Genomic DNA, 27,060 nt, shown 5'->3' with positions numbered 1-27,060 from the left:
GTCTCTGGGGATCATGATTTTAGTACTTGTGGTTCCAACAGCTGCGGTCAGAGCCCTGAGCCTCACTCTGCTTTTCATGCCAGTGGACTTGACTGCTTCCCCACACCTCTCCTGTGCTCTGTTAGACCTAAAGGTTGAAAGACCAGTGTGCAAATATGTTTGCAGTATTCTCTCTCTTCTTTCCTTCCTTCGTGTGTATTTCATACATTGTAAGTGATAGCACTATAATCTAAAAGTTCCCAAGAACACAATACGTAACTGTCTTCACCAAATATCCAAGCCATATTTATATTTACCCAGTTGCTCCCTGGGTATTTTTATGCTGTAGTGTTTCCTGGCCGGGATCCAGCTCAGTCACGTAGCAGAAGGCTGTTACGTCTCTAACCTGAAACAGTCCACCTCCTGTCTGTGAGCACCACTGCCAAACTATTATGTAGAGCTGGGTTTGGTTTTTTTGTTTTGTTTTGTTTGTTTGTTTGTTCATTGAAGGAATGAATGTCTTGGTTGACTCTAGACAGCCTTTTTTTAATATAATTAGACAATCTTTTATATAATTAAAATTTGGGGTTGGGGTGTTTTGCCTGCATGTGTGTCTGTATTATGTGTGTACCTGCTACCTGCCAAGGTTAGATGATGTATCAGTTCCCCTGAGACTGGAGTTACAGCTATGAAACACCAAGTTAGTGCTGGACATCAAACCTGGGTCCTCTGCAGGATCAGCAAGTGGTCTCATAACTGCTGAGCCATGTCTCCATATCATGGGCATACCTAGTATCTGCTGAGCTCAGGAGGGTGTTGGATCCCTGGAACTAGAGTTACAGATGATTGTGAGCCACCATGTGGGTGCTGGGATTGAACCCTGGTCCTCTCCAAAAACAAGTGCTCTTAACCACTGAGCAAACGTCAAACCCCTTACAGGCAATTTTAAATTGTCTTTTTTTCTAACCTGTGTGCGGTTATACACGTCTTTAATCCCAGGACTCAAGAAGTAGAAGCAGGTGAATTTCTGTGAGTTCAGGCCAGCCTGCTCTACCTAGCAAGTTCTGGGCTAGCCAAGGTTACTGACACCTTGTCTCAAAAACTATTTTATTTTGTTTTGTTTTGTTTTTCTGCACCACAGGTCTCGCTCTCGAAGCAGACATTCCCGGAAGAGCAGAAGCCGAAGTGGTAGCAGTAAAAGCAGCCATTCAAAGAGCCGGTCTCGATCCAGGTGGGCCTGCAGCTCCCCTGCTCCCACGCCCCACACGCAGGCCCCGTGCTCTCTCCATTTCCTGACAGAAAGTGGCTGGTCACCCATTACTCACCCGCTCCTCTGTCTTCCAGGTCAGGTTCCCACTCCCGCAGCAAGAGCCGCAGTCGCAGCCAGAGCCGCAGCCGCAGTAAGAAGGAGAAAAGCCGGAGCCCCAGCAAAGACAACAAGAGCCGCAGTCGCAGCCGCAGCCCTGACAAGAGCCACAGCAAGAGTAAAGACCATGCCGAGGACAAGCTCCAAAACAACGACAGCGCCGGCAAAGCCAAGAGCCACAGCCCCAGCCGCCATGACAGTAAAAGTCGGAGCAGGAGCCAGGAGAGGAGAGCAGAGGAGGAGAGGCGAAGGAGCGTGAGCAGGGCTCGTAGCCAGGAGAAGAGCCGCAGCCAAGAGAAGAGCCTTCTCAAGAGCCGCAGCCGCAGCCGGAGCAAGGTGGGCAGCCGCAGTCGCAGCCGCAGCAAGGACAAGCGGAAGGGAAGGAAGAGAAGCAGGGACGAAAGTCGAAGCCGCAGCCGCAGCAAGAGTGAGCGCAGCCGAAAACATAGCAGCAAGCGGGACAGCAAAGTCAGTAGCAGCAGCAGCAGCAAGAAGAAGAAGGACACCGACCACTCCCGGTCACCATCCCGCTCGGTGTCAAAGGAGCGAGAACATGCCAAGGCTGAGTCTGGCCAGAGGGAAAGCCGGGCAGAGGGTGAGAGCGAGGCCCCCAATCCAGAGCCCCGGGCCAGGTCAAGATCCACCTCCAAATCCAAACCCAATGTCCCGGCAGAGTCGCGCTCCAGGTCAAAATCGGCTTCAAAAACACGCTCTCGGTCCAAGTCTCCATCCAGGTCTGCTTCCAGGTCGCCCTCCCGGTCTAGATCCAGGTCCCACTCAAGGTCCTAACTGGCTATGCCAGGCTGGAACTGCCGAGAAGTGTTTTGTACATGTTGGTAGCCGTAGCACAAGAGTGAAGTAGAACACCCGTCACTGCTGTACATTAACTCCCTAAAGGTGTGTCTCAGTCGTTCAATCTCAGTGCTTCCTCGGTCAGCCTCCAGGCGCCAGGCCTTCCCGCTCTACTGAAAAGCAGCTCCTCAGACCTCCCCTTACTCACAGTAGGACACCCAGACGCCTTGCCTTTCAGGCCTGGCCACGGCTATAGGGAGCTCGGCACCCATACGGCTTCTCAGGCTGGAGTGATGGCGTAGGTAGGTGTGGTGAGCTCAGCCGTTTGCCCTTGAATCGATGCCCTTTGATGTGTGCCACGTAGTGAAAGTGCAAGTCTTCAGTCTCCCACCACTTCGGTTTCCTGTTTCTGGACTTACCAACGTTGTGACTAGCACAGTGGAGAGAAACAGATCCCTGCATAGCCCCTAGGAAGTAACGCTGTAGGAGCTCCACAGTCTGGTATTGTGATTATATTGTTTTATATTAAAAGGAAAGAGTTTTTTTAATTTTATTTTTCCCCGTCTTGCAAAGTATAGTGACCCCTGTTTCCATTAAATTTGAATAAAGACTATTTTTGCTTGACAAAATTTCACCGTGCTTGAATCTAAATGGCATTTCCTGATGTGTCATCTGTCCTGCCGTTTACCCTGTGGTGAGAAGCGATATTTCCCAAAGGAGTATTCACCCAGCAGAATGAAGGCAAATCCCCAAGAGTCTGGGGTTCTGGGGTTCTCTTGAGAAGCTGTGCTCAAGCTGAGGAGAAGTGAGGCCATTCCGAAGCCGTGTCGCCAGTGAGTTCTTCATGAGCAGAGGTGGTTCTGGGGCCTGTCAGTCTTGTCATGATCCTCTTGTCACCGTAAAATCTGCACTGGAAACCAGGGGCATGCTGCTGGAGTACCATGCCCCAGTCATTCTCGTACTAATTGTCATAGCTCAGGAGGTGTCTGAGATGGTGGCACGCGTGGCAAGGTGGATCCTGGGCTCCTTAGTGCATGGGGCAAGCTGGGAGCTGTGCAGGCATCTTTTGGGATCTGTCCCTAGAGTTCACACTGCTTGTCCTACAAGTGTCCTGCAGTGTTCTTAGGTTGTCCAAAGAAGTATTCTCACGGTGAAGGCTGAGGTGGAGTAAGGTCCTGCCCGAGCTGCTCTGCCCACTCAGAGAAAGACCTGCTCTCCAGCACTGATCCTATGGAGTGGGTATGCATGGGTGTCAGCAGATAAAGAGGAAAGCCTAGAGGTGGAGTGCTACTGGGCCTGGAAATACAAAATCAGATCGTTTTCTCCCTTCCCGGAGTTCATGACCTGTCTGTAAATGGTCAACACTAAGGGCAAGTGTGCCTTCTGGGAAGGCAGCCTCCCTCCATGGTAAAAAGCACAGGCCATGTGGGTTTGACTAAGTGGTAGTTAAGCCCAGCAGTGATGGTGCCCAGAGGAGGTAAGGGAAGGAGCTTGACTGCAGGGGCTGGGTCTGTCTGGGCAGCACAAGATAGATGTCAGGCCAGGCGGTGGTGGCACACACCTTTAATCCCAGCATTCGGTGGCCAGTCTGAGCTATAGAGTGAGTCTCAAGACAACCAGGGCTACACAGAGAAACACTGTCCAAAACATAAGAAATGTTATGGAGTGTGGTCAGGAGAGGTATAAAAGACCAGCGAGATACGGCAGTGGGAGATTTGGATGGCCATTCTGAGCTCTTGGAGAGAAGTAGGTGAATTGGGTCAGATTGGACCATGGAATCCCATGACAGTCCAGGCAGCCAAACTAAAAAACCTCCCAGACTCTTGAACTCACCTTCCCTTTATCTGGGTTCGTCAGTGCAGCATTCTGAGAAGGTAAGGCATCCACCCCACGGTATCAAACATGTGATATTCCATCAATCCTGGAGGACTCCTCACTTTACCCTCTAAGAATGGGGATGTGGGCGGCATTTTACATTTCCGTTTAGTTTTTTGTATGAGTGTTTTGGTTTTCTGGTTTTGTTTTTAAGAAGAATTTATTTTATGTATACGACTATACTGTCGCTGTCTTCAGACACACCAGAAGAGGGCATCAGATCCCATTACAGATGGTTGTGAGCCACCATGTGGTTGCTGGGAACTGAACTCAAGACCTCTGGAAGAGCAGTCAGTGCTCTTAACCTCTGAGCCATCTCTTCAGCCCTGTATGGCTTGTGTGTGCCTGGTGCTACAGAGGCCAGGGCCTCCCAGGAACAGGAGTTACAGGTGATAGTGAGGCACACAGGCTGGGTACTGAACCCAGGTCCTCGGTAAGAACAGCAAGTTCTTTAAACTATCTCTGCAACTCCTAATTTTTTGTTAGAAATTCATATATTTAACTCAACTTTTCCATCTCACAATGCAAGCTTTGTTCCTGTTTAGCTTTGTTTAAAAGCCAAAAAGTTAGCTTTCTCCAGCGAGCTCTGTGGTGGACATTGGGAATTTTTAGTCATGGATCCTAACTGCTGATCTTGCGGGGCAACCATAGGAAAATTCTGTATGCACCCAGGACCCTGGTGGTGGGCTCCCCTGGCATTCTCATAACAGGAAGCTCTGAATAAAGACGCCCAAGCAAGATGTGAGGTGTCCTCTCTGCGGTGGAAGACACAGACAGACGCTCATGGACATTAATATCTCAGAATCTGTCGTCGGCCTCTGTTGCAGCCAGGGAAGCTTCATGCAGCAGCATTGCGTGCAGCCTCTCCAGTATTAGGCTCGCATTTGGAGATTAGAAGAGACCGGCCCTCAAGTCCTGGAGTACAATCTGCTACTTGTCAGGGATCCTAATGCTTGCTGCTTGGCCATTATGGCCACGTGTGGACTGACCTCCCCTCTGAGGTTTCCTGCAGTGTTCTTAGGTTGTCCAAAGAAGTATTCTCACGGTGAAGGCTGAGGTGGAGTAAGGTCCTGCCCGAGCTGCTCTGCCCACTCAGAGAAAGACCTGCTCTCCAGCACTGATCCTATGGAGTGGGTATGCATGGGTGTCAGCAGATAAAGAGGAAAGCCTAGAGGTGGAGTGCTTCAGCCAGCGTGGCCTACGGCAAGTGAAGGCTGTAGAACTACTCTGGTTCGCCTGTAAAATGCTCATCTGTGATAGTTACATAAAGACGTGACGTCACATCAAGTGAGAGTAACAGTTGAGTCCTGAAGTCAAGCAGGATTGCTGCAGGACTGAATGCGCGTTCCTTTGAAAGACCTGCAGCTGGCAAGATGGCACAGTGGGTTAGGATGCCTGTGTGCATCTTCGTTCAATCTCCAGATTTCCACAAGGTGGCAGGCCAGAACTCGCTCTCAAGAGCTGTCCTCGGGTCACATGCACCAAGCTGCATGCACACTCCTGCACTCTACCCTTTTCTAAGTTCTAAATTACTGGATAGCAGTGGCTCACACCTGTAATCCCCCCCACACACACACACTTTAGAGGAAAAGGCAGGCAGGTCTGAGACCTTGTCTTAAAGATAAGAAGAGTACAACATGATCAGATGACCCTGCTGTGCATATTTTATTACATTTACTAGTTTTGTGTGAGGAGAATTGTGCATGCCATGGTATCTGTTCTCAGGGAATCACTTCTCCCCTCCACGTTGAGTCGTGTGGGCTGAACTTCAGTCACATCGCTTGGCAGCGGGTGATTTAGCCCACTGAGCCATCTCTCAGCTCTGCTAGGGAGATTTTAATTGCCCTGAAGGTTTAATAGAAAGCCTGCCCAGGCCGGGCGTGGTGGCACACGCCTTTAATCCCAGCACTCGGGAGGCAGGGGCAGGCGGATTTCTGAGTTCGAGGCCAGCCTGGTCTACAGAGTGAGTTCCAGGACAGCCAGGGCCATACAGAGAAACCCTGCCTCAAAAAACCAAAAAAAAAAAAAAAAAAAAAAAAGAAAAAGAAAGCCTGCCCAGTGGTCCAACTGGCCAAGCCCAGGTCACCCACAATGGCAACAACAGGACAAAGCTTGTCCTCATCTCAATGGTGAGACTTGTGTTCATGACTCCCTAACCCCAAATATGCAGTGAGGATTGCCAAGAACCAAGGTCACTGCAGTCTGCTCTGTCGTGCTGAGCTCACACATGCCTGTTTCCATACCTGGCCTCTGCTCCCCCCCCCCCCCGCCCCATGGGGGTGGGGGTTAGAGAATGGGAGACAAACAGCACTGACACGCTGTTCCAACACTAGGTCCCATAGTGGATGAAGGTAGTCAGGGTGGATTGAAAAGGCAAAACCCAGCTACGTGTTATTTATAAGAATCCTATATTCTATAAACCATAGAAGCTGGGGTGTGCAATTACAAATACTGGCCTAGCATGTGTGGGCCCTGGGCTTGTTCCTCCTTACCATAATGTAGATTATTGAAACAGACGCTGAATGTAGGGATAGGGGGTATGGGAGTGAGTTGACAAGCTAGGGGCTGGGCATCATGGGGCAGCCCTTTAATCCTACTACTGGGACAGTGGAGGCAAGCAGATCTCTGAATGAGTCCAGCCTGGTCTACACAGTATATATGTTCCAGGCCAGCTAGGGGTATGTAGTGGATCCAACTGGATCTGACATTTTAAAAAAGACTTCATCCAGGGCTGGAAGGAAGGGCTCAGTAGGTAAGAGTACATATTGCTCTTGTAAAGGAATTTGGTTCCCAGCATCTCAGTCTCTGCAAGTTAAGTGCACCAGCTGCTCTTTCAAAGGACCCAGGTTTGCTTGCCAACACTCTCACCGCATATAACAATCTATAAAGCTGGGGGCCGGTGAGATGGCTCAGCAGGTAAGAGCATCCGACTGCTCTTCCAAAGGTCCTTAGTTCAAATCCCAGCAACCACATGGTGGCTCACAACCATCCTTAACAAGATCTGACTCCCTCTTCTGGTGTGTCTGAAGACAGCTGCAGTGTACTTACATGTAATGAATAAATAAATCTTTAAAAAAAAAAAAATCTATAAAGCTAATTCCAGGGACCCATCCTTCCCTCCTGGCCGCTGTACACTTACACATTAGCAGTTCTCAACTTGTGGGTCATGAACTCTTTGGGAGTTGCCTTAAGACCATCAGAAAACAATTTACATTATGGTTCATAATTAGCAATCCTTGAGTTGTGAAGTAGCAAAAAAAGTTATGGCTGGGGGTCACCACAGCATGAGGAACTGTGTTAAAGGGTCGCAGCATTAGGAAGGTTGAGAACCACCAGTATACATACATGTGTCCCAGAAAAACACTCATACACAAAAATATAATCATTTAAAAATAATTCTCCTGACTTACTGGGATATTCATAACTATGGACTATAAAAGATGAATAGAAATCATGAAAGGTTGCTGGAGAGACTGACTGGTTGGCAATTAAGAACACTGGCTGCTCTTGTAGAGACCTGGGTTCAATTCCCAGCACCCACATGGTGGCTCACGGCCATCTGCAACTTCAGTTCCAGGAGATCTGATGCCCAGTTTTGACCTTCATGGACACCAGTCACATGAAGTGATACACAGATATACATGAAGGTAAAACAGCCATACACACACAAGTGTTTAAATCATGGAAGAGGCCAGTCAGTGGGGCCTGATTGTCAAGGCCTGACAATCCTAAATTCACTCCTTGGAGTCACGGTGGTGAAGGGAGAGAACTGATTAGTGCACGCTGTCACTTGACCTTCACAATACGAGTCCACAGGACAGCTCAGATTACAGAAATGAGCCACCGGGTCCAGAGGGACCTTGAGGGAAGAGGCTGGGAGTGTACCTAAGTGGGTCGTGTGTTTACACTTGCATGACGTCCTAGCTCAGACCCCAGCACTGCATAAAACACTGGGCATGACGGGCACGCTGTGATCCCAGCAGAGACCACTTCCAATTTCTTGAGGCAAATGGAACTACAACTTAACAAAATAGATGACACCCAGCCAAAGTGAATTATAATATTTTATAATATTGAAGCAGTATAAGACAAGAACGGGGGAGGGGGGGCTGGTGAGATAGCTCAGTGGTTAAGAGCGCCCACTGCTCTTCCAAAGGTCCCGAGTTCAAATCCCAGCAACCACATGGTGGCTCACAACCATCCGTAACAATCTGATGCCCTCTTCTGGAGTGTCTGAAGACAGCTACAGTGTACTTACATATAATAAATAAATGAATCTTTAAAGAAAAAAAAAAAAAAGACAAGAACGGGATAGTGGTGGAGCACACTTTTAATCCCAGCACTCCCTGAGTTCAAGGCCAGCCTGGTTTACAGCATTCTAGGACAACTAGTGCTACAGAGAAAGCCTGTCTTGAAACTCACTGACACTCCTAAAAGAAAAAAGCCGGGCTCCCAATGGAGAAGCTAGAGAAAGTACCCAAGGAGCTAAAGGGATCTGCAACCCTATTGTTGGAACAACATGATGTACTAACCAGAACCCCGGAGCTCTTGTCTCTAGCTGCATATGTATCGAAAGATGGCCTAGTCGGCCATCAATGGAAAGAGAGGCCCATTGGACTTGCAAACTTTATATGCCCCAATATAGGGGAATGCCAGGGCCAAAAGAATGGGAATGGGTGGGTAGGGAAGTGGGGGGTGCTATGGGGGACTTTTGGGATAACATTGGAAATGTAATTGAGGAAAATATGTAATAAAAATCAAAAAAAATAATAAATTAAAAAAAAAAAGAAAAAAGCCTAGGATGAGTAACTTCTGCCTTAGAAAACTTGGGATGCAGATTGAACCCATAGCAAGCACCAAAAATATAATAAAAATACAAGGGTATAAAACAGGAGATTGAGAAAACCAAAAGATGGGTTTGGATTGATTTTTTTCAAAATAGTTTTCTCAGTGTGTACAGTCCTAGCTGTCCCAAAACTGTGTAGTCCAGGCTGGCCCCAAACTCATGGAGATCCTCTATCTCTGCCTCTTAAGGGCTGGGATTAAAACCATGTGCTGCCACCACCCCATGGTTTTGGGGTTTTTTGTTTTAGAAGATCAATACATTTGATGAGCTAACCAGGATAACGAATGCAAGTATGCACACTGTAGTGTCAGAATCGACAACTGAAAGGACAATTGGGACTTTGGGAGTGGGGGCGGGGGAAGTTCAAGCCCCTATTAGTCTGACTCCTCCATGAACTTGACTGAAACACAGGTTTGCCAGAATAGCTAAATTGTTCTGGTAAGACCCCACATATTCAAGAACTTGAGTCAGTTAACTTCCTCAGACTCGGCACCCAGTTGCCTGGACATAAGCCCTGTCAGTCAGACACTCACACTCAGGCTTGTCTAGAGTGCACAAAGCCCAGGGTTCAGTCCCTCACACTTCAGAAGCCTGTTAATGATGGCACATACCTGTAGTCCCAGTCCTGGGAGGAGGAAACAGGAGGTCAGATTCCTAGCCCATCCCCAGTTACACAGCAAGCTTGGTGTCAGCCTGGGGTACCTGAGACTGCCTCGAGGTTTGTTTTTTCCTAAAGAAAACAAAAACAAACAAAACAATGTTTTTGAGATTTTTCTTTTATGTGTGTCAGTGTTTGCACATATGTCTGTGTTGCTGTGCCCACAGAGGCCAGAAGAGGGCAGTAGATCCCCAGGGCTGAAGATATAGATGGTTGTGACCCACCATGTGGTTGCTGGGATTTGAACCCAGGCTGCTCTTAAACTGCTGAGCCTTGGCTCCAGCCTCACGTTGTTTTTCATCAAAGGGAATAATCCTAGATCAGTTAGAGATCCATCGTAGGATCAGAGGCTTTTCTTCCAGACTAAATCTGAGGCATAGTACCCAAGTGCCAAGAACCCATGTGCTCTCTACTGCTAAGGGTCTCTTCATGGCCCCTCCCTCACTGCTTTGTGAGAAGGAAGGCCATTCTCTGTAGGCTGCAAACATTCCAGAAAATGTAGCCATTGCTTTAAGGGAAACACAGTTACTCTGAAGGGCCCCAGAGGGACTTGAACTGCAGAGACAAATCGCTCAGACTCTTTAGGAAAGGGAGAGATGAGGCTCTGGGTTGACAGATGTTGCAGGGTGTTACAGAGCACTCTTGAGGGTGTTACACTTTACACCCTCAGGGCTGGGAATGTTTTCTTCCCCATAGACTGGGCATGGAAGAGAAAGTGACAAATCTACCCGTATGTGTGCATGAAGACAGGTGTTGCCTGGTCAGCCCTCAAACCCAGAAGGACGAGGTAGTGAAGCTCAGTGGATGTCAGGCCAGTTGGATGGTCGGTGGAGCCTGCTGATGGGAGTTCAAGTCCCAGAGCCTCCATGGTGGAAGATGAGAACAAGCTTTCATACATGCCCACACAGACAAATGCTTTCAAACATTTTTTAAGGAAAAAAAAAAATTGGATGTTGTCTGAGTTAGGGTTTTTATTGCTGTAGGCGGGGGCCCTCCCATATTAACATTAATAAAAGGATATACCCCCATGGACATATGGCCCCTACAGGCCAGTCTGATGGAATTTTCTCAATTGAGGTTTCTTCTTCCCAGATTATGCTAGTGTCAAAACTGCTCAACACACACATGCACACACACACACACAAACACACACACACCAGGCAGTGAGGCCTGATGGTCCATGCCTGTAATGCCAGCACTTGGGGGCACCTTGACCATCTAGAGTTCAGTGTTTTCCTTAAAGAATATAAAGAATATCAAGTTAGAGGCCAACAGGCTACATACGTCCCTGTCTTTAAAGGGAGGAAAAAAGTATGGAAGGCACCAGATCCAGGAATCCAAGTTAGAATGTGGCAAACAGGCAACATGGTGGCTTATGCTTAAAAGTCCTTCACAGGGCTGGTGAGATGGCTCAGTGGGTAAGAGCACCCGATTGCTCTTCTGAAGGTCCAGAGTTCAAATCCCAGCAACCACATGGTGGCTCACAACCATCCGTAACGAGATCTGGCACCCTCTTCTGGAGTGTCTGAGTATAGCTACAGTGTACTTACATATAATAAATAAATAAATCTTTAAAAAACAAAACAAAACAAAAAGTCCTTCACAAGGAAACAGTTTCTACCCCTCCTCTCTTAAAGTCCCAGTGACAAACCCAGGCATGACTCTGTCAAAGTTCACTCTGAAGAGCCAAAAGGTTTATTGGTCATAAGAGAGTGGTTACCCACGGGATGTGGTGCCCCTCGAAAACAGACTACACTGGGAAAGCCTTTGCCCTGCAGGCCTAAGGCTCCAGTAGAACTGACATGAACGGAGTGTCCCCTCCCCCAGTCTTCCTAGCCTTATACTCTGGCTCCTTCCCTAGACCCTGGACAGTTAGCACAGACCTGCATACAATAGGTGATAGTGAGAGACTGAGTGTCCAAGACCCTCCTGTAGGAATAATCTCTTGTGTACTGTGTGGAAGTATCCCCTGTCCATAAAAATCTGATGGACAAGAAGCTGAGGCAGGAGGAGGGGAGGGGAACTCTGGGAAATAAGGCAAGCGTGGGAAGATTCCCTGACTGGACTCAGAGGAAGTTGGACACATGAAACCGAGAAGAGGTAACCAGCATGTGGCAGACGTAGAATAGTATAAATGGGATAAATAAGTTAGGAGCTAGTCGGGGAACAGGCCTCGCTTATGGCCTAGACACTTAATTTATAAATAATAACACTCTGAGTCGTTATTTGGGGACTAGGGAACAGGTGGAAAAGATTGCAGCTACACCCTCCCCACCCTTCAAGCCCACAAGGGGCGGGTAGGGGGAAGGGGCACAGAACAGAGAACCTGGGAGGGCAGTTGCTTGTCTCTGAGGACAACCACTCACAAGCCTCTCCACCCCCTCCCCCTTCCACAAGGGTCCCTGAGCCTTGGCAGGGATGCCATAGTTGTGTGACTATTCTCCAACTCAAGCAGGATACTGAACCCTCATGTCCTCCCATGCCTGTCTCCAGGGGCTGTTGGCAAGCCTGGGTTGAGGTTTTTTTTTTTTTTTTTTTTTCCTCCCTCTTCTTACCAAACACAAACGAGGAAACGGTCAAAACCAGATGGGAACATGTCCCGAGGGACATGGGTAATAAGCCTATGTAAACACGCATGTGAGAAGCGCTGTAGCTGGTACACCATTTATCCAGGCAAGAGCAGTTCTCCTCCGCGGGAGCCTGTGACCCCCCTGGTCACAGGATTTTGTCTCATTTCCTTGAGCCAGATGTGATTCACCTCCTGTGGAGCGAGCCTACCGTCCAATCAGCAACCCATAACCACTACCACAGGAGCTGGCGCCTCTGGCTGGCACTTCCGCAGCAAGGAGTGTGGGACCCACAGCTGGGTGCTTTAGGTCTGAATTCTTCCCAGGCACAGTTTGTGGCCACTTCTGGCACCATAGGAGGTAGTTAGCTGGCTGGGAGGAGACACTTTGAGCCCATTCTAGATTTACTTCTCCAAGTCTCTCAACCCAGCTCCCAACATCAACAACAGGGGCTCACCATCAGCTCCGAATGCAACCAGACACTGGCCATGGCCTTTGTGTCCCACTGGCCTTCAGGGTTCTGTAGCCAACAACCCCTAGGGGATAACCCACTCCTGAGATTCCCAAGTAACCCCTGTATGACCTCTGGGAGCACCCGTGTTACCTTCTGTGGGCTCTCACAGTTACCAGTGCAGGCTATTGCAACGTTGTAAATTCCACATCAACACTGGGCTTTGCAGCCTCGGAGAACGGCCCCGACCCCAGCTCGCTTCCTCGGGTGCATGCCATGTCTCTTAACCAAGTCTCCAAATAAAGAAAACACTCAATGGTGATTGTTACATTACCTGGACTTTCTTCTCCTTTAGAAAGAAACCCCCAGTCGGGCGTGGTGACGCATGCCTTTAATCCCAGCACTCGGGAGGCAGAGGCAGGCATGCGGATTTGAGTTTGATGCCAGCCTGGTCTACAAAGTGAGATCCAGGACAGTGAGGGCTATAGAGATAAACCCTGTCTCGAAAAACGGAAGAAAGAAAGAGAAAGAAAGAAAGAAAGAAAGAAAGAAAGAAAGAAAGAAAGAAAGAAAGAAAGAAAGAAAGAAAGAAAGAAAGAGAAAGAAACCCCCGGCAGGCCAACAACATTTGCATCTTTCCTTCTCTTTACCTAGTTTAACAGCTAAGTGGAGTGCTGTACTGAGCCGCTACAGAGCCAGCCTCATATCCCTTCCTGGCTGCAGTTCCTTAACACCTGCACTCTCCCTCCTGCCTGCTTCCTCCATAGATCTCTGATTACCCAGCAGCATTCAATTTCCCCTGTAGATGCTAACACCTCCCTCCTGCCACACCATGCCCAGGCTCCCAGGGCTTCCGTGATCTTCCCTACACCTTCTGTTGTTTAAAAACCAACTCTGGGGGCTGGTGAGATGGCTCAGCGGGTAAGACTGCTCTTCCGAAGGTCCTGGGTTCAAATCCCAGCAACCACATGGTGGCTCAAAAACATCCGTAGTGAGATATGACACCTTCTTCTGGTGTGCCTGAAGACAGCGACAGTGTACTTACATAGATAATACATAAACTCTTTTAAATAAAATAAAAATAAAAACCAACTCTGGGGCTGGTGAGATGGCTCAGTGGATAAGAGCACCCGACTGCTCTTCCGAAGGTCAGGAGTTCAAATCCCAGCAACCACATGGTGGCTCACAACCATCCGTAACGAGATCTGACTCCCTCTTCTCGAGTGTCTGAAGACAGCTACAGTGTACTTACATATAAATAAATAAATCTTTAAAAAAAAAAAAAAAAAAAAAAACAACTCTGTGCTTCCAGGGCAGACCCCACCCCCACCCATCAGGCAGAGCCACTCCACACCACCTGGAAGAAGACCTACCCAGGCCCTGGCCACGATTCCCACAAATCCTGTAGGGACAAATCACCAGGGCAAACACCCCATCCACCTGCTGCCTCCTCTTCCCTCTCCCCCTCGCCTCCCCCTCCCTCCCCCTCCCTCTCCCCATCTCCCTCTTCTTCCCCTCCCCTCCCCCTCCCTCCCCCTCCCCCTCTCCCTCTTCTTCCCCTCCCCTCCCCCTCCCTCTCCCCTTCCCCTCTCCCTCTTCTCCCCCTCCCCTTCCCTTCACTCTCCCCCTCCCCCTCCCCCAACCTCCCTCAACCTCATCAGTCTCATTCCCCATATCAGGTAAGACACCATTGTCCTTCCCAATTTTGTCCTCAAAATTCTCCTACCCTAACGACTATGCCAAGTGCTACTAAAATCTCTTCCCCGGGGCTGGTGAGATGGCTCAGTGGGTAAGAGCACCCGACTGCTCTTCCGAAGGTCCGGATTTCAAATCTCAGCAAACACATGGTGGCTCACAACCATCCATAACAAGATCTGACTCCCTCTTCTGGAGTGTCTGAAGACAGCTACAGTGTACTTTCATATAATCAATAAATAAATCTTTAAAAAAAAAAAAAAAAACTCTTCCCCGGGGGAGAGAAGCAACGTCTACCCTTCTCCCAAGGTCCCAGAGACAAACTGAGGCCTGACTCCACCGAAGCTGACCGAGCCAGTGAGTTTATTGCGCTTCATTAAAGATCACAGGTAAGGAGCTACTTACAGGAGCGTGGTACTCCTCTCCAACAGGCAATACCTGGAAAGTCTTTACCCTGCAGCGACGAGGTCCATCAACAAACATAGCACAGCTGGGAGGCTTGTTTGTTTGTTTGTTTGTAAGGGGACACAGCTGAATGTCCCAAGATGGCAGTTGTTTGGTTCAGGAGACAGTGCTGGGCAACAGTGGTTGACTCCAGCTAGGAACAGAGATGAACTACTGAGGGCTCTCCCCGGGTGTTGGAGGTAGGTAACCGTAACCTCAACACAGCTAGGCTGTAAAACAGGTGCAAACCAGCTGTGTCAGGGGCAAACCAGCTGTGCCAGGTGTAAACCAGCTATGCCAGGTGCAAACCAGCTGATGGATGGAGCGTTCCCTCTCCTAGCCTCAGAACTGTTTCCTCTTGTTTTGAGACTGGGTCTCACCATGTGGCCCTGGCTGACCTGGAACCCACAGAGATCCACCTGCCTTTCTTCTTGAGTTCTTGGATTTAAGGTGTGGTGTACACCATCAAGCCTGGCTTTCAAAACTATTTACTTATTTATTAATAGGTTCACATTCTGTAGCCCAAGCTGCCCTGGTACTCACTATATAGCCCAGATGACCTCTAACCCATGACAACTTCCTGGTTCAGCCCTCTGAAAGCTGGGATTACAGGTGTGAGCCACCATGTCTGGCTCTTGTCACTTAGATTGATAACCGCATAGAAATGCACCTTTGGGTGAGGGTGAGGGTCAGAAGGCGTTTTCAGAAAAGTTCCTGGAGAGAGAAGTGCTCCACTAGTATGTGGTCGGGAGGCGCCATGGGGGGTGTGTGTCTAGGAATGAAGGAAACAGGGAAAGAGAGCTGAGCCCCAGGTTCATCTCTCTCTCACTGCTTTCTGCCTGACAGACACTGCATAGCCAGCTGCCTCACACTCTGGCCCTGATAGACCACACCCTTAAATTGGGAACAAAACAAGCCCTGCCCTAAATTGCGTCTGTGGGCATTTTGTCACAGCCGAGGGAAAGGCACAGTCTACCCACTTTGACAGTCTGTAGTCTGAGATTAGGGGTTGGGAAGCCGTAACCCATGGCCGAAGGAGCCTGCTTCCCCACTGCCGGGTGGCCTGCGAGCTCAGAAGTGTTTCAGCAGCTTCAAATGGTTGGGTAAAGCCATACCAAGTCCTGTCAGGTCCACTCTGGGCCCAGCCACGCCTGCCTGTTTGGAGCTTGCCTGAGGCAGCAGAGCGAGGCTGGAAAGTCCTCAAAGCCTAAAATATTTACTGAGCAGAGCTGGCAGCGTTGCGTGGTTAGTCAGCCACAGCCTCTCCACCACACTGAGGGCACAGGGAAGAGAAGGAGAAGGAAAAAAATTAATGTGGGGAATTTACACATGACACCCAGAAAAGATCCACTTTATTACCACCATCGGAGGCACTGACAAACAGTGTTGCTACCCTGATGAAGCTGATTTAAACAAACAAACAAACAAACAAACAAACAAAAGTTCTATTTATGTGTGTGCCTAGTGTCCAAAGAAGTCAGGAGGGGGTGTCGGATCCCTTGGGAGTAGAGTTACAGACAGTTGTGAGCCTCCGTGGGGATGCTCTGTCTCCAATGAAGCTGAGTTTTAAGTGGGAAGAGGTTCTGTGGCACCGTGTGTGTGTGTGTGTGTGTGTGTGTGTGTGTGTGGTGCGTGAGAGACAGACAGACTGCAGCCGACTGGCAGGACTTTCCAACCTAGAGCTCAGTGCAGACTAGGCAAATCTATCCCTCCCTCAGCTTCAACTCCAGCCTCTAGGACTTCTGTTTTATCCAGCATGTCAGCTAGCCTCATAGGAGCTGGAAAGGGCTCTGGTTCCCTCAACTTCAGGAAAAAAAAAAAAAAAAAGTCATCCCTCAGAAGGGTAACCCTGGAGACCGAAGCGATGTTGCTGGGAGTCCAGAACTCTGCTTCTGCAAAGCTGGAGGTCACAGTCTGGGAGGGAGGGGCTGGAGAAACGCTAGGTCCAGAAGCCTCCTCGATGCAGAAACCAGGGCACTCCTAGCTCCACACATAGAGATCCTCAGAACTGAGTTGTCTTAAAACAAAACATCTTAGTAGAACCAGGGTTTGTGCGTTGGGGCTCAGGCGGAGCTGACACTTTGAGAGGGTCTGGCCTTTCTCTGCCTGGTCGCTGTGTTCTTGGCTTTGCCTCACGATGACTTAAGGAGTTAGAAGGCGAGGTTCTGCACTCGTGGAGGGTATCTCGAGAAAGGAACCTCCAAGGCAACTGAGAACTTCAGGGGACCCCATTAGAATCACAGTTCTTTTCTTTATTAAGAGAATACATTTATCTTTAGTCCTTACTTCCTAGGCAACCCCAGTGCTTCTTGTCCACCAACAATCTCTGGGTTGCTCCTAAAGAAACGCAAATCACAACGACGGTACTGCGTTGGGCCCGGTACCACCGGTTATGGGCTAGGGCTGCGGACCGGAGTGTGAACTGCTGCTGGAGGGAATTAGGAACCACCCCGGGGCAAGAGGGAGATCGGATGTGGCAGAAGCTGGGCAGTCGTCCCCTCCCAGACATTAATCCCGAGAGGGTAAAGAAAAGTGCCCAGTACAAAGGCCTTTACACTGGCGTTATTTATAACCGACTTGGGGAGGGAGGCCAGCCAAGCCCCACCACGCGGCGGGCTCGTAAATCCAGGCACCATTCCGCAGCCGCAGCCGAGCGCAGCAATCCCTCCCTCCCGATCTGCTGCGCAGGCTACAGGGGTGGGTGGGGAAAGGTAGGGCGAGGTGGGGGCGAGCCAGGAACCTACCATCCACCTTGACCGTGGAACTTTCACTGACTTGATTCATCTTCGGCCCTCCAGCATCTCTTGGCAGGAAAGGAATGACTGAAGATGTTTGAAAAAAGAAAAAGAAAAAACCGTCCTGGGGCATCATGGGTGATTCTTCTAAACCAGGAATTCGGCTTGGAGCCAATAGCGCGGAAACATATATACATATATAGGTAGGGGAGTTTTGAACCATCCAGATGAGGCTCTAGGGAGAATCCTCTAGGACTTAGACGCCCCCACCCCACCCCACGCCCGGGAGAACAGTCTTTCCTTTCCCCTGTAGTGATTTGTCGGGGAGTATGGTGGAGGCGATTGATCTGAGATGCCTAAATGTTAGGTGCATGCAGGGGTGAGGCCCTGGGAAGGTGATGTGCGATATGCTGACTGCATTTTCCCAGGAAGGGTTTGAGACTACTGCTGCTGGATGATCCTCCTAAGTTACTTAAATGCTCTGGGCCATGGTTGTCTGCTAGCTCTGTGTAGAGAGGCCTCTGGATGCTCACAGCCTTGAGGTTCAGACGCTGACACCTCCCCTCTCCCATTAACCCACCCCCACCACCACCCCCCACCCCGCACCTGCAGGATCGGGCTTGGAGCAGAGTGGAGAGGCATCCCACGCTGGAGGCCGCCAGTCCCATCTCACGACTGAGGGTCATGACAACTGTGGAGGTCCCCCTGCGGCCTGCAGCCTTGCCCTGTCAACTGAATGGTGTGACTGTGGACGCAGAGCCTCACTAGGAAGCTAGCTGCACAAAGATGAGGACTTATGAGTGGACCTCTGTCCTCTGGGCCGGTGGAAGTCACCACAGACCCATCAGACAGAGATATACTCTGTCTGATGAAGGGGCGCTCCTCTACAGGCCTGCTGGATGCTCAACCTAGGGCTGCATCCATGCAAGCCGACCAGGGCAGTACCCACACAGTACAGAATGGAGCGTAGCTCTGTCGTTATGGGGTGATTTTGCACACTTTGACCAAGAGGGCCTGGGGGAGCAAGGGCTGCTAAGAGCACTACAGAGCCCAACGTAAGCTGCACGTGGCAGGGGCTGGGATGGACATCTGCTCTGACCTCCCCAGGGGAGCAGGGTGGTTTGCAGGGAGTTCACACGTGAGGCCGGAGGGCAGGTGTTCCTGAGGATCGAGGACAGGTGGGCACTAGTGAGGCCAGCGGGCACACTCGGGCATGGCTGCGGCCCGACCGCCAGGGGGCGCCCCACACATGCTCCATTTCTCCCTTAGCTGGGAACCTCCTACAGGGTCTGGAGCCTATGAGCCTCATTGGCAGTGTAGTTTGTCACTAAAGGAGTTGCCACATTCCTGTGGTGTCTGTGGCGGACTCCTAGTTGTCTCATAGCCCCATTTCCCAGCTTCCCGCGAAATCTTGGCTGTGCTCTGGGGTCCCCATCTCCTCATTCTCTGGGGTCAGGCTCCTGGAGACAAGGGAGAGCAAACATCTTTAACCACAAGGGCAAGGCAAGTGCCACCACCTAGGGGTGGTGGAGCGACAAGCCTACAGCCACCCCAGGGACCCCAACAGCTAAAGGTTCTACCTTGCTTTTTCCAGCACAAAACACAAAGATGAGGACTTATGAGTGGACCTCTGTCCTCTGGGCCAGTGGAAATCACCACAGACCCATCAGACAGAGATATACTCTGTCTGTGGTAGGAGCGACTACACCAGGGTGGGTGGATGACCTGCCACCCTACTCCCCTCCAAGGTCATTCTGCACACCGCGATGCCATTTCCCAACCTTACTGCGCAGGGAGGCAAACGGGCAGATATTCCCCCACTCTTCTCTTGGGTGGGTGGGGGGTTCCTGCTATGCCCTATCAGCTGAAAGTGCTCAGGAGGAGTAGGGTGGGGATGATGGGCACAGGGCCACACCTGTTGTGGAGAGGAAAACCACATTTCCAGCCAGCAGCCCTGCTCCAAGGCCTTGGCAGATCAGCAGCTCAAGTCCTTTGTGGGACCCTCCACTCCCTCCCAGGGTTTTGAAAAACTCCTCCCAGCCCTGGCTCCTTTGGACTTCCTGGTTTGCCCTGTCCTGTTCCAGTTGACTGGACCAGGAGAAGATGTTTGCTCTGATAAGGCCTAGTTGGAACTTTTAGGAGGTAGGATGGAGCTAAAATGACTGCCGCTGAGATTTCTGGACACTTCCAGGGCTCCACCAGGCTTCCTCAAGTCTTCAGAGGAACTAGCTGGGACTTCCCTAGGGCACCTGCTGCCTCCACAGCCTTTAAGTGGACAGGTCTGCTACCCCAGGGCAGACCTGTAAGAGAGCAGAGAAGTAGCTAAGGAAAAGGACTGGCCTTTTCTTTAGTGGGAGGGACTATGGGAAGTCCCAAGGTCCTTTAAGTGGTTAATACTGTCTTCTTGGGGCTGGAGAGATGGCTCATTCCTTAAGAGCACTGACTGACTTCCCAAGGTCCTGAGTTCAATTCCCAGCAACCACATGGTGGCTCACAACCATCCGTAATGAGATCTGACCCCCTCTTCTGGGGTGTCTGAAGACAGCTACAGTGTACTCACATGTAATAAATAAATCTTTAAAAAAATATACTGTCTTCTTATTTTGTTCACGAGCAGGCATAGATGTGAGCAGGGCAAGGCTGGGTACACCTGCCACAAAAGCTGGTTCTACACCGATATGGGTGAAAGCCCACCTCACAGACTACAAAGAACTGGGTAGACCAGAGAGAGGAGCCTAATCAACTTCCATCCAAGTACGGCTTGGGGAGACGGCTCTATTGTCACAAGGGCCTTGTTCCCTCAGGGGCTCCAGGGTCAGCAAGTTCTGCCTTCTCCGTTCTAGGCTCTAGAGAGTCACAGAGTCCACATTAATTTTCCTGTCAGCAGCCCAAGGACACCTAGAAAGAGCCCAGCATCACCCAGAGTAGAACTTCCAGAGCAAGCATGGATTCAGCGAGCTACAGCCACTACCTTCTAAGGACCTGAGCTCTTGGTGGGTAGGATTAGTTCAGAGGCCTGAATCCCAACATTGCCAGGTACTGGCAGGGCCACCTGGGGCAAGGGACTCCTCCTCTCTGGGACTCAGCCTTCAGGAAATAGAGCTGGGGTTTGGGAGTCTGGGTTCATCTTGTGAAACAGGGCTCACTCAACTGCTCCCAGTCCCGCTCTACCATTCTGCTAGGATGGCGCAGAACCACACTCTGTCCTTTGGACAACTCTAAAGTCTTAGCTGACCGAGCTGATACACCTCTGGGTTAAAGTCACTAGGGACAGGGGTGTACAGAGCACACTGCCGCCAGCTAGAGATGGCTCAGGCTGCACACGCCCTCCTGGTTTAAAGAGAAGATGAGGATTCCAGACCCTGCACATGGTACTGTGCCTGCTTGTCTTCTGGTTTTCTTCGTGTGTGTGTGTGTGTGTGTGTGTGTGTGTGTGTGTGTGTGTGTGTGTGCACCCTTCTCCAGGATGGCCTCAGGGTGATGGTGTCACTTTTCTGGCTTCTACCCCCATCCATTCAGGCTCCTCCCAGTTCAGAAGGGAAAGCGGGTGTCTAGGTCACACAGAGGCCAGGGCAGAATCAAATCAGGTCCAGACTGCCTGGGGATTATCACTGTCACAAGCCAGAGGCCTCTGGCCAGCCACACATCTGCAGAGACAGGATGAATCCCCACCCCCAGCCCCCAGCCTGGGAGGTCCCTCTGCAGGGGAGGCCTGTGGGAAGGGAGGCCTGCCTCCCCATCCTGGTTTCCTATCTTCCTGCTTGTTACACTTTCTCTGAGCTCTCAGAGAGAACCAGAGCCAGGGTTCTATCTGGGAAAGGGATCAGTGGTCACCACCCCCTCACAGCTCAGCCCAATGCCTGAGGCAGTAGTCAGAGGACAGGCAGGCTGATGGCGAGCACTTTGCTCCAGGTGTTCAACATGTGTGCGAGCATTTCAGCTCTGAGAACACACTGTGGTGCTATTTGTTCTTATAAAGATAGGGAAACTGAGCCCCTGTGAGCTTAGGTGTGCTCTCCTCTCCCACCGTCTCCTTCCTTCCTCCTCCAGGGACCAGGGTGGAGGAGAGGAGGGGAATGGAGGAGTCACAGGCCTCACATATATATGTCTCTCTAGCATGGAGGGCCAGCTAGGGCACACGTTCCCTCGAGCACAAGGCTCCAGAAAGGAGCAAGTCAGAACCAGCCTTGGGCCTCAGACCTCAATGCCGGCCAGCTCCCCCCCCCACCCCCCTCCCCGGGAAAAGGGCAATCCCCAAGAGCATTGTCAGCTCAGCTGTGTGCAGAGGGGGCACGGGAGGGAAGACCTGGCCCAGGGCTCTAGAGGAGCACGAGGTGCAAAGGGGAATCCGTGTTCCTGAGAGAAAAGTCAGAAACTGGATAAGCCTTGGGGGCCAGAGCTCAGAGGGACTGGGGACCTAGGCAGCTTCAGCCACACGGGCCAGGTGAGAAGGTCTGGAGCATGCTCAAACCACACCGGTTCTGAAACCATTCGGACAGCACCAGGGAGCCATAGAGGGTTTTCAGCAAGGGGCAGATGCACATTGGGACGGTGCTCTGTGACGTTTGCAGACCAGTTGGCAGGGACAGGCGGCGGGCAGACTGCAGGGACTCTAAGAGATGGAGTTGCCCCGAAGAGGACAGTGGCTACAGGAAAGAACCGGCTGGTTCTAGATGAAGAGGAGAGCTGGGGCTTAAGTGTGCTCTGGAGGTGAGTGTGGACCTCTCCAGTGGAGGTTTGGGTTCAGGGACCGGTCAGGAGGCCCAGGCAGCTGAGAGTGAAGCTTGTGCACTGGGCTTGTGGTCTCAGTTGTGGGAGGGACACCTGCAAGACAGGGGATCCACACACACCGGCCCGCCTGGCGGGCGAGTGAGTAGGAAGTCAACATAAGCAGATGCCTCAGGCGTCAGCCCTCGAGAGCAGAGGGAACCGGAGGGCTCAGCGTCTGTGGGGCAGGGGCGCCTTCTCCAGATCGACTTGGGAGGCTCTGCGGCCGGGGGATGCCGGTCTCTGGGGCCAGAGGGGCGAGGGCCGCGCGCGCAGCCGGCTCTCATTAGCACGGGCCGCGGGCTAATCAATCCCAGGCGGGGGCTCCCGGGCCGAGTCCACATCATGGAAACTGGCCGCGCGCCCGGCGGAGCGAGCGGGGCCGTCGGCGGGGCCCGGCCGGGCGCCTCTCCGTCGAGGGCGCGGGCGGAGGCGGGTCGCGGGGGTCCGGGGCGGGGCTCAGCCATCCCGCGCCCTTCCTGAAGCCGGCCCGGGGCGCAGCGGGGGTGCGGGGGTCCGGGCCGGGTCTGCAGGGCCTCGGGCCGGGGTCGCTCCGTGCTAGGCCCGGGACGGGCGCCGCTGCCGCTTCTCTCCGGGACACCGGGGACCGAGACCGGACGCCCGGACCCCGCTGCCCGCGGCCTCCCGGCGCCGGGACCAGGGCACAAGGCCTCCTGGAGCGGCTCCAGCGTGCGGCCCCGACCCCGGGGCGGTGCTGTTCTGGCCCGGACGCGGCCCACGGAGGCCTCGGGCGGAGGAGGCTGGAAAAGAGGCCAGGCGGCGGGAAAGGGGGATGATTCATCCCCGGGAGCCCGAATCGGAAACACCGCAATCTGGGAACAGCCTTGCCTGGGCCGGCGAGCGATCCAGGAGGAGAGTCCGTCCGGCGAGGACCTGCGTCCAGCACTGGCAGTCCCCTGCCTCCAGCCCCGGCTCTAGCCCGGCTGTGGGGGGAGGGGGAGGCCTCTTCTGGAGGAGTGGAGAAGAATCCTGGACAAAGTCCGCCGTTGCTTCCTCTGCTCTGACTGGCTGGTGTCGGCCAGAGCAGTTTTTCCCAGAGTCTAGCTCAAGTCTCTCCTGCTGCAGCTCCAGTGCTGGCTGAGGAAGTCTGCAAGGAGGGGGCGAGCAAGGAGAAGCCGGAGTCAGAGACACCTCCGCCGGCCCTCGCTGCGGTATGTAAAGCGCAGTAAGGGGGAGGTGGGGCGCGCGCGCGCGAGCCCCGCAGCCCCGGGCGATCCGAGTACCCCCTCCCCTGGTTACTTCGGGGCGGCCACGTGCGGGGGGTGGGGTCGAGCTCGGGAGGTACTTACCCGGGCCGCGATCGCAAGGGGGGCCCGCGCGGGCGGGCGGGCGGGCGAGCGGAGCGCGCGCAGGCTGCAGGAGCCCCGCAGCCCCGGCTGCACCCGAGCCCCGCAGCCCCCTCCCTGCGCACCGCCCGCGGGCCCGGCCAACGCTGGCTCCCAGCTCCGCTGCGGAAAACCCGAGCGGGGGCGGCTCCCTGCCTTGCGGCCCCGGGAAAATCCGGGGGTGGCCGCCAGGGATCTCCAAGCGGCCGGCCGGCCGAGGCGGCCCCGCGCATCCCTCCCCCGGAGCCCGGCCCGTCGGGTCAGTGTCTGCCTCTCTGCTCTTCCCCGCAGAGCGCCCGGACGACCGCGCGATGACGGCCGGGAGCCCCGGAGATGGCGGCGCGCGCAGGAGCCCCGAGGGCCGCGTCTCGCGCCTGGGCCGCCGCTTGGGCCGGCGGAGGCGGCCGCGCTCCCCGCCAGAGCCGCTGCGGGTGCGGGCTCGGCTGCGGCTGCGTTCGCCGTCGGGGGCGTTCGCGGCGCTGGGCGCGCTCGTGGTGCTGGTGGGCATGGGCATCGCCGTGGCGGGCTACTGGCCGGGCCGCGCTTCCCACACCCACGCCCCGAGGACCGGCCGCGCGCACGGGCCGCACGAGCGCCTGCGGCTGCTGGGACCGGTAATCATGGGCGTCGGCCTGTTCGTGTTCATCTGTGCCAACACATTGCTCTACGAGAACCGCGACCTGGAGACCCGGCGTCTCCGCCGGGGCATGCTGAGGGCTCAGGCGCTGCGGCCGCCCGACGGCCCAGGCTGGGACGCGCTGCTGCCCAGTCCTGCGCATGGGTCCCCGGGCGCCGTCGCAGAACCCGAGACTTGGGACCTGGCCCCGAGGAGGGGCCCCTCGCCCGTCCCGTCGGTGCGCAGCCTGCGCTCTGAACCTGCCAACCCTCGATCGGGGCTGCCTGCCCTGCTCCACAGCTACCCGTTGAAGGGCCCGGGGCTGCCACCACCCTGGGGTCCTCGGACTCAGACTGGACACGTGATCATCACGGTGCAGCCCTCTGGTTCCTGCATCGAGCACTCCAAGTCTCTGGACCTGGGCCTAGGGGAGCTTCTTCTGGGGGCGCCAGCAACTCGGGACTGTGCCCACCGAAGCTGGCCACGGCTTGACCGACTCAGTTTGGGGGGCTATGCCAAATTAGGCGGAGATTTGGGGGCCCGGGTCTGAGGTGCAAGGTATAACCTGCTGTGAGGCTACCAGTGTGGACCATGGGACCGGGACACCAGAAGTCCAGTGCCCAATAGCTGCTCCAGTCACCTCCGAGGCTAGGATGGATATTGTGGTGGCAGCAGCCGCTAAGGCTCCTGACCTGCATGTGTAGCAGTGCCAGCTGCACTGAATGAGCTCCAGGGGCATGTGTTAATGTGGACACCAGCATGATTCAGCCTCAGGAATTTCTTCAGCCCATGTGGCCTTAGCCCAGGACCGGCACCTGAAGGGCTGTAGGGTAGGCCAAGAGCATCGTGAGATGCACGGGGTTCCTTGGCAAACAACAGTGGTAGGTTGGGATGTCCCAGGCTGGGACAGGCTCCCTCTAAGTTGGTAGTCCTGGTGGAAATGGGACCACCGGGGGAAGGTGGGCGATGAGGTGATATGAGACCCTCTGCAGCTGTTTGGGGCAGTGACCGCAACTCTAACTGCCACCACCTCAGGTCTGTTCTTCCTTCAGTCAAGCAGCTCTGTCCCGGCAGGGCTAACTACTGCCAAAGCCCTGACCCTGGGATCGGACTGCTCCCCTGGAGACAGGTCTGTCTGGCCTGTGTGCAAAGCCTCCCCCAGCTGGCAGAGGCACCCTCCAGTTCTCAGCACTTCCTTCCCACTGCACCCTAGCCAGTGTGGGTAGCTCACTGCACACGGCGGCAGCGGCGGCAGCTTCCCTTCCCAGGTATTAAATTAATTTTCCCATGCTTTTGTTAGAAGAGAACTTTAAAAGTGGATCAATCCTCACAGTCAGGCCTTTTTTTTTTTTTTTTTTTAAAGTTTATTGAAAAATGCCATACAAGAAGCAAGACCAAACACCTAACACTACAGCCACATCTGTCACTATGAAAGGCGCAGACAGCAGGCCCAGTTACTGCCTATCTCACCTATGGGGTTTTCGGTTGGACTCTGCCGGCATAGTTCCTATTTTGTCAAATGTAAACAACTACTTGATACGATTCATAATTTTTAAAAAATTTACAAAGCTCCTTCATTTTTGTCATGAAAATAATATATCTGAGAGAGATTTGTAAAAACAACCAGCCTAGGGCTGATATTTCCCATGAGCGAGCATTGGGGGGTGCTGGCTAGGCCATAGCTACAGCTCCATTTCTCAGAATGGGCCAGGGCCCTCAGACCCCAGAATACATCCCCGGAATACACTGCTGGCCTGGGGGGAGGGCCCCAGGAGTCAGCCTCCTTGGGAATATAGGGCTTGATTGTGGGTGGGTGGCAGAGATCTCATGTGGTTTGAAGGAAATCTACTTCTGAAGTAAAAATAAAACTGCAGTTGGGACTGTTACTGTGGTGTGCCTGAGTCACTTTGGGGAAAGTCCTGCCAAGTCTCTGACCCTGGAGATGGGACTCCCTTCCCCCCGCCCCTCAATCCTTCTACCTGGACAGAGCCTGTTCTTCACACACAACTGCAGAAAGAAAGAAAATCCAAACAATTACCATATCCCAGGATCTGTTGCCAGAGCCAGCAGAGGAGGGGGAGGAGGCTGGAGGGACATCAGAATTCTGGTCCAATTTCCAGACAGAGGCGGCAGCAGAGGGACAGAGTTCAGGTACCCAGGTCTGAGGTCCTGATAGGGATGGCACGATGACCAGTGGGCAGGCTCCTGCTCCTTTTCAGAGCTGGTGGTAGCTTGAGTCCATGCTAATCCAACCCCTACAGCCCAGCCTTCTCTGGCTCAGTTCCAGTCTGCAATTCACTTCTGAGAATGGAACCCAAGCCCATTCCTCTCCCACCTGGGCTCCCCCTCTGTAAAGCCAACTGCCACTGGTAACAGTATCACTAAAAGAAAACTGCACACTCAAAACCAAAGTTGCTGAATTTGTATAGAGCATTCAGCAGGGGAGGCCAGAGGCTGCCTTGGCTTCCGACTTTGCTCTTCTTTACTCCCCTTCAGCCCCCAGCCACGGCTGTCAGTGACCCTCTGTCAAGCCTCATGAAGCTCATTCCAGCCTAGAATTAGGATTCTACTAATCTTCCAGGCAGATGTTTGTAGGAAGTTAGCTGGAGGATTACAGAGGCCCTGTTTGTGGGGTCGGGGGTTGGGGAGATCCCCAAATTCTCACTTGGGGGCGTCAGGCTCCCCTTTTAAAACCAGTATTTAAAAAAGGAAAAAGGAAACTAAATCCAAAACCCACCCTAAAATCAAGCTCTCAAAACCTGACAGGCTCCTCAGGCACTGAGTGGGGAGTAGCAGAGCTCACTCACACCCTGACCAGGGATGGCCACCAGGAGATGGAAATGCCCCAGCTCCCAGTGGGCGGGCGTCCTCAGGCCTGTGGCAGAGGTCTGAGAATGCACCTCTTCCCTGAGAGTCCCTTACC

The 27,060-nt window shown here is 52.9% G+C and overlaps 2 protein-coding genes across 5 annotated transcripts in view; both read left to right on the top strand.

Annotated features, from left to right (window-relative positions):
• Positions 1-2,766, top strand: part of Srsf4 (serine and arginine rich splicing factor 4) — a 28,210-nt gene extending 25,444 nt beyond the window's left edge. For all 4 annotated transcript variants that reach the window (XM_029475916.2, XM_021160694.3, XM_021160695.3 and 1 more), the window contains 2 exons: positions 1,121-1,210; positions 1,324-2,766. In XM_029475916.2, the coding sequence (XP_029331776.1) occupies positions 1,121-1,210; positions 1,324-2,134 (901 nt within the window). In that variant the 3' untranslated portion in view covers positions 2,135-2,766. The remainder of the gene's footprint in view (positions 1-1,120; positions 1,211-1,323) is intronic.
• Positions 2,767-22,027: 19,261 nt separating this feature from the next.
• Tmem200b (transmembrane protein 200B) lies at positions 22,028-26,023 on the top strand. The gene is made up of 3 exons (XM_021159828.3): positions 22,028-22,118; positions 23,262-23,347; positions 23,813-26,023. The coding sequence occupies exon 3, from the start codon at positions 23,833-23,835 to the stop codon at positions 24,685-24,687; it is 855 nt and encodes a 284-aa protein (XP_021015487.1). The 5' UTR covers positions 22,028-22,118; positions 23,262-23,347; positions 23,813-23,832; the 3' UTR covers positions 24,688-26,023.
• The last annotated feature ends 1,037 nt before the right edge of the window (positions 26,024-27,060 follow it).

Source organism: Mus caroli, unplaced genomic scaffold, assembly GCF_978045245.1.
Source record: "Mus caroli unplaced genomic scaffold, Mus_caroli_1 scaffold_6, whole genome shotgun sequence".
NCBI classification, from domain to species: domain Eukaryota; kingdom Metazoa; phylum Chordata; class Mammalia; order Rodentia; family Muridae; genus Mus; species Mus caroli.
This window is presented reverse-complemented; position numbering and strand designations above follow the sequence as displayed.

What these genes read in the sequence shown, in the direction of transcription:
- Tmem200b (XM_021159828.3), top strand. Translation starts at nt 23,833, where the DNA reads ATGACGGCCGGGAGCCCCGGAGATGGCGGCGCGCGCAGGAGCCCCGAG.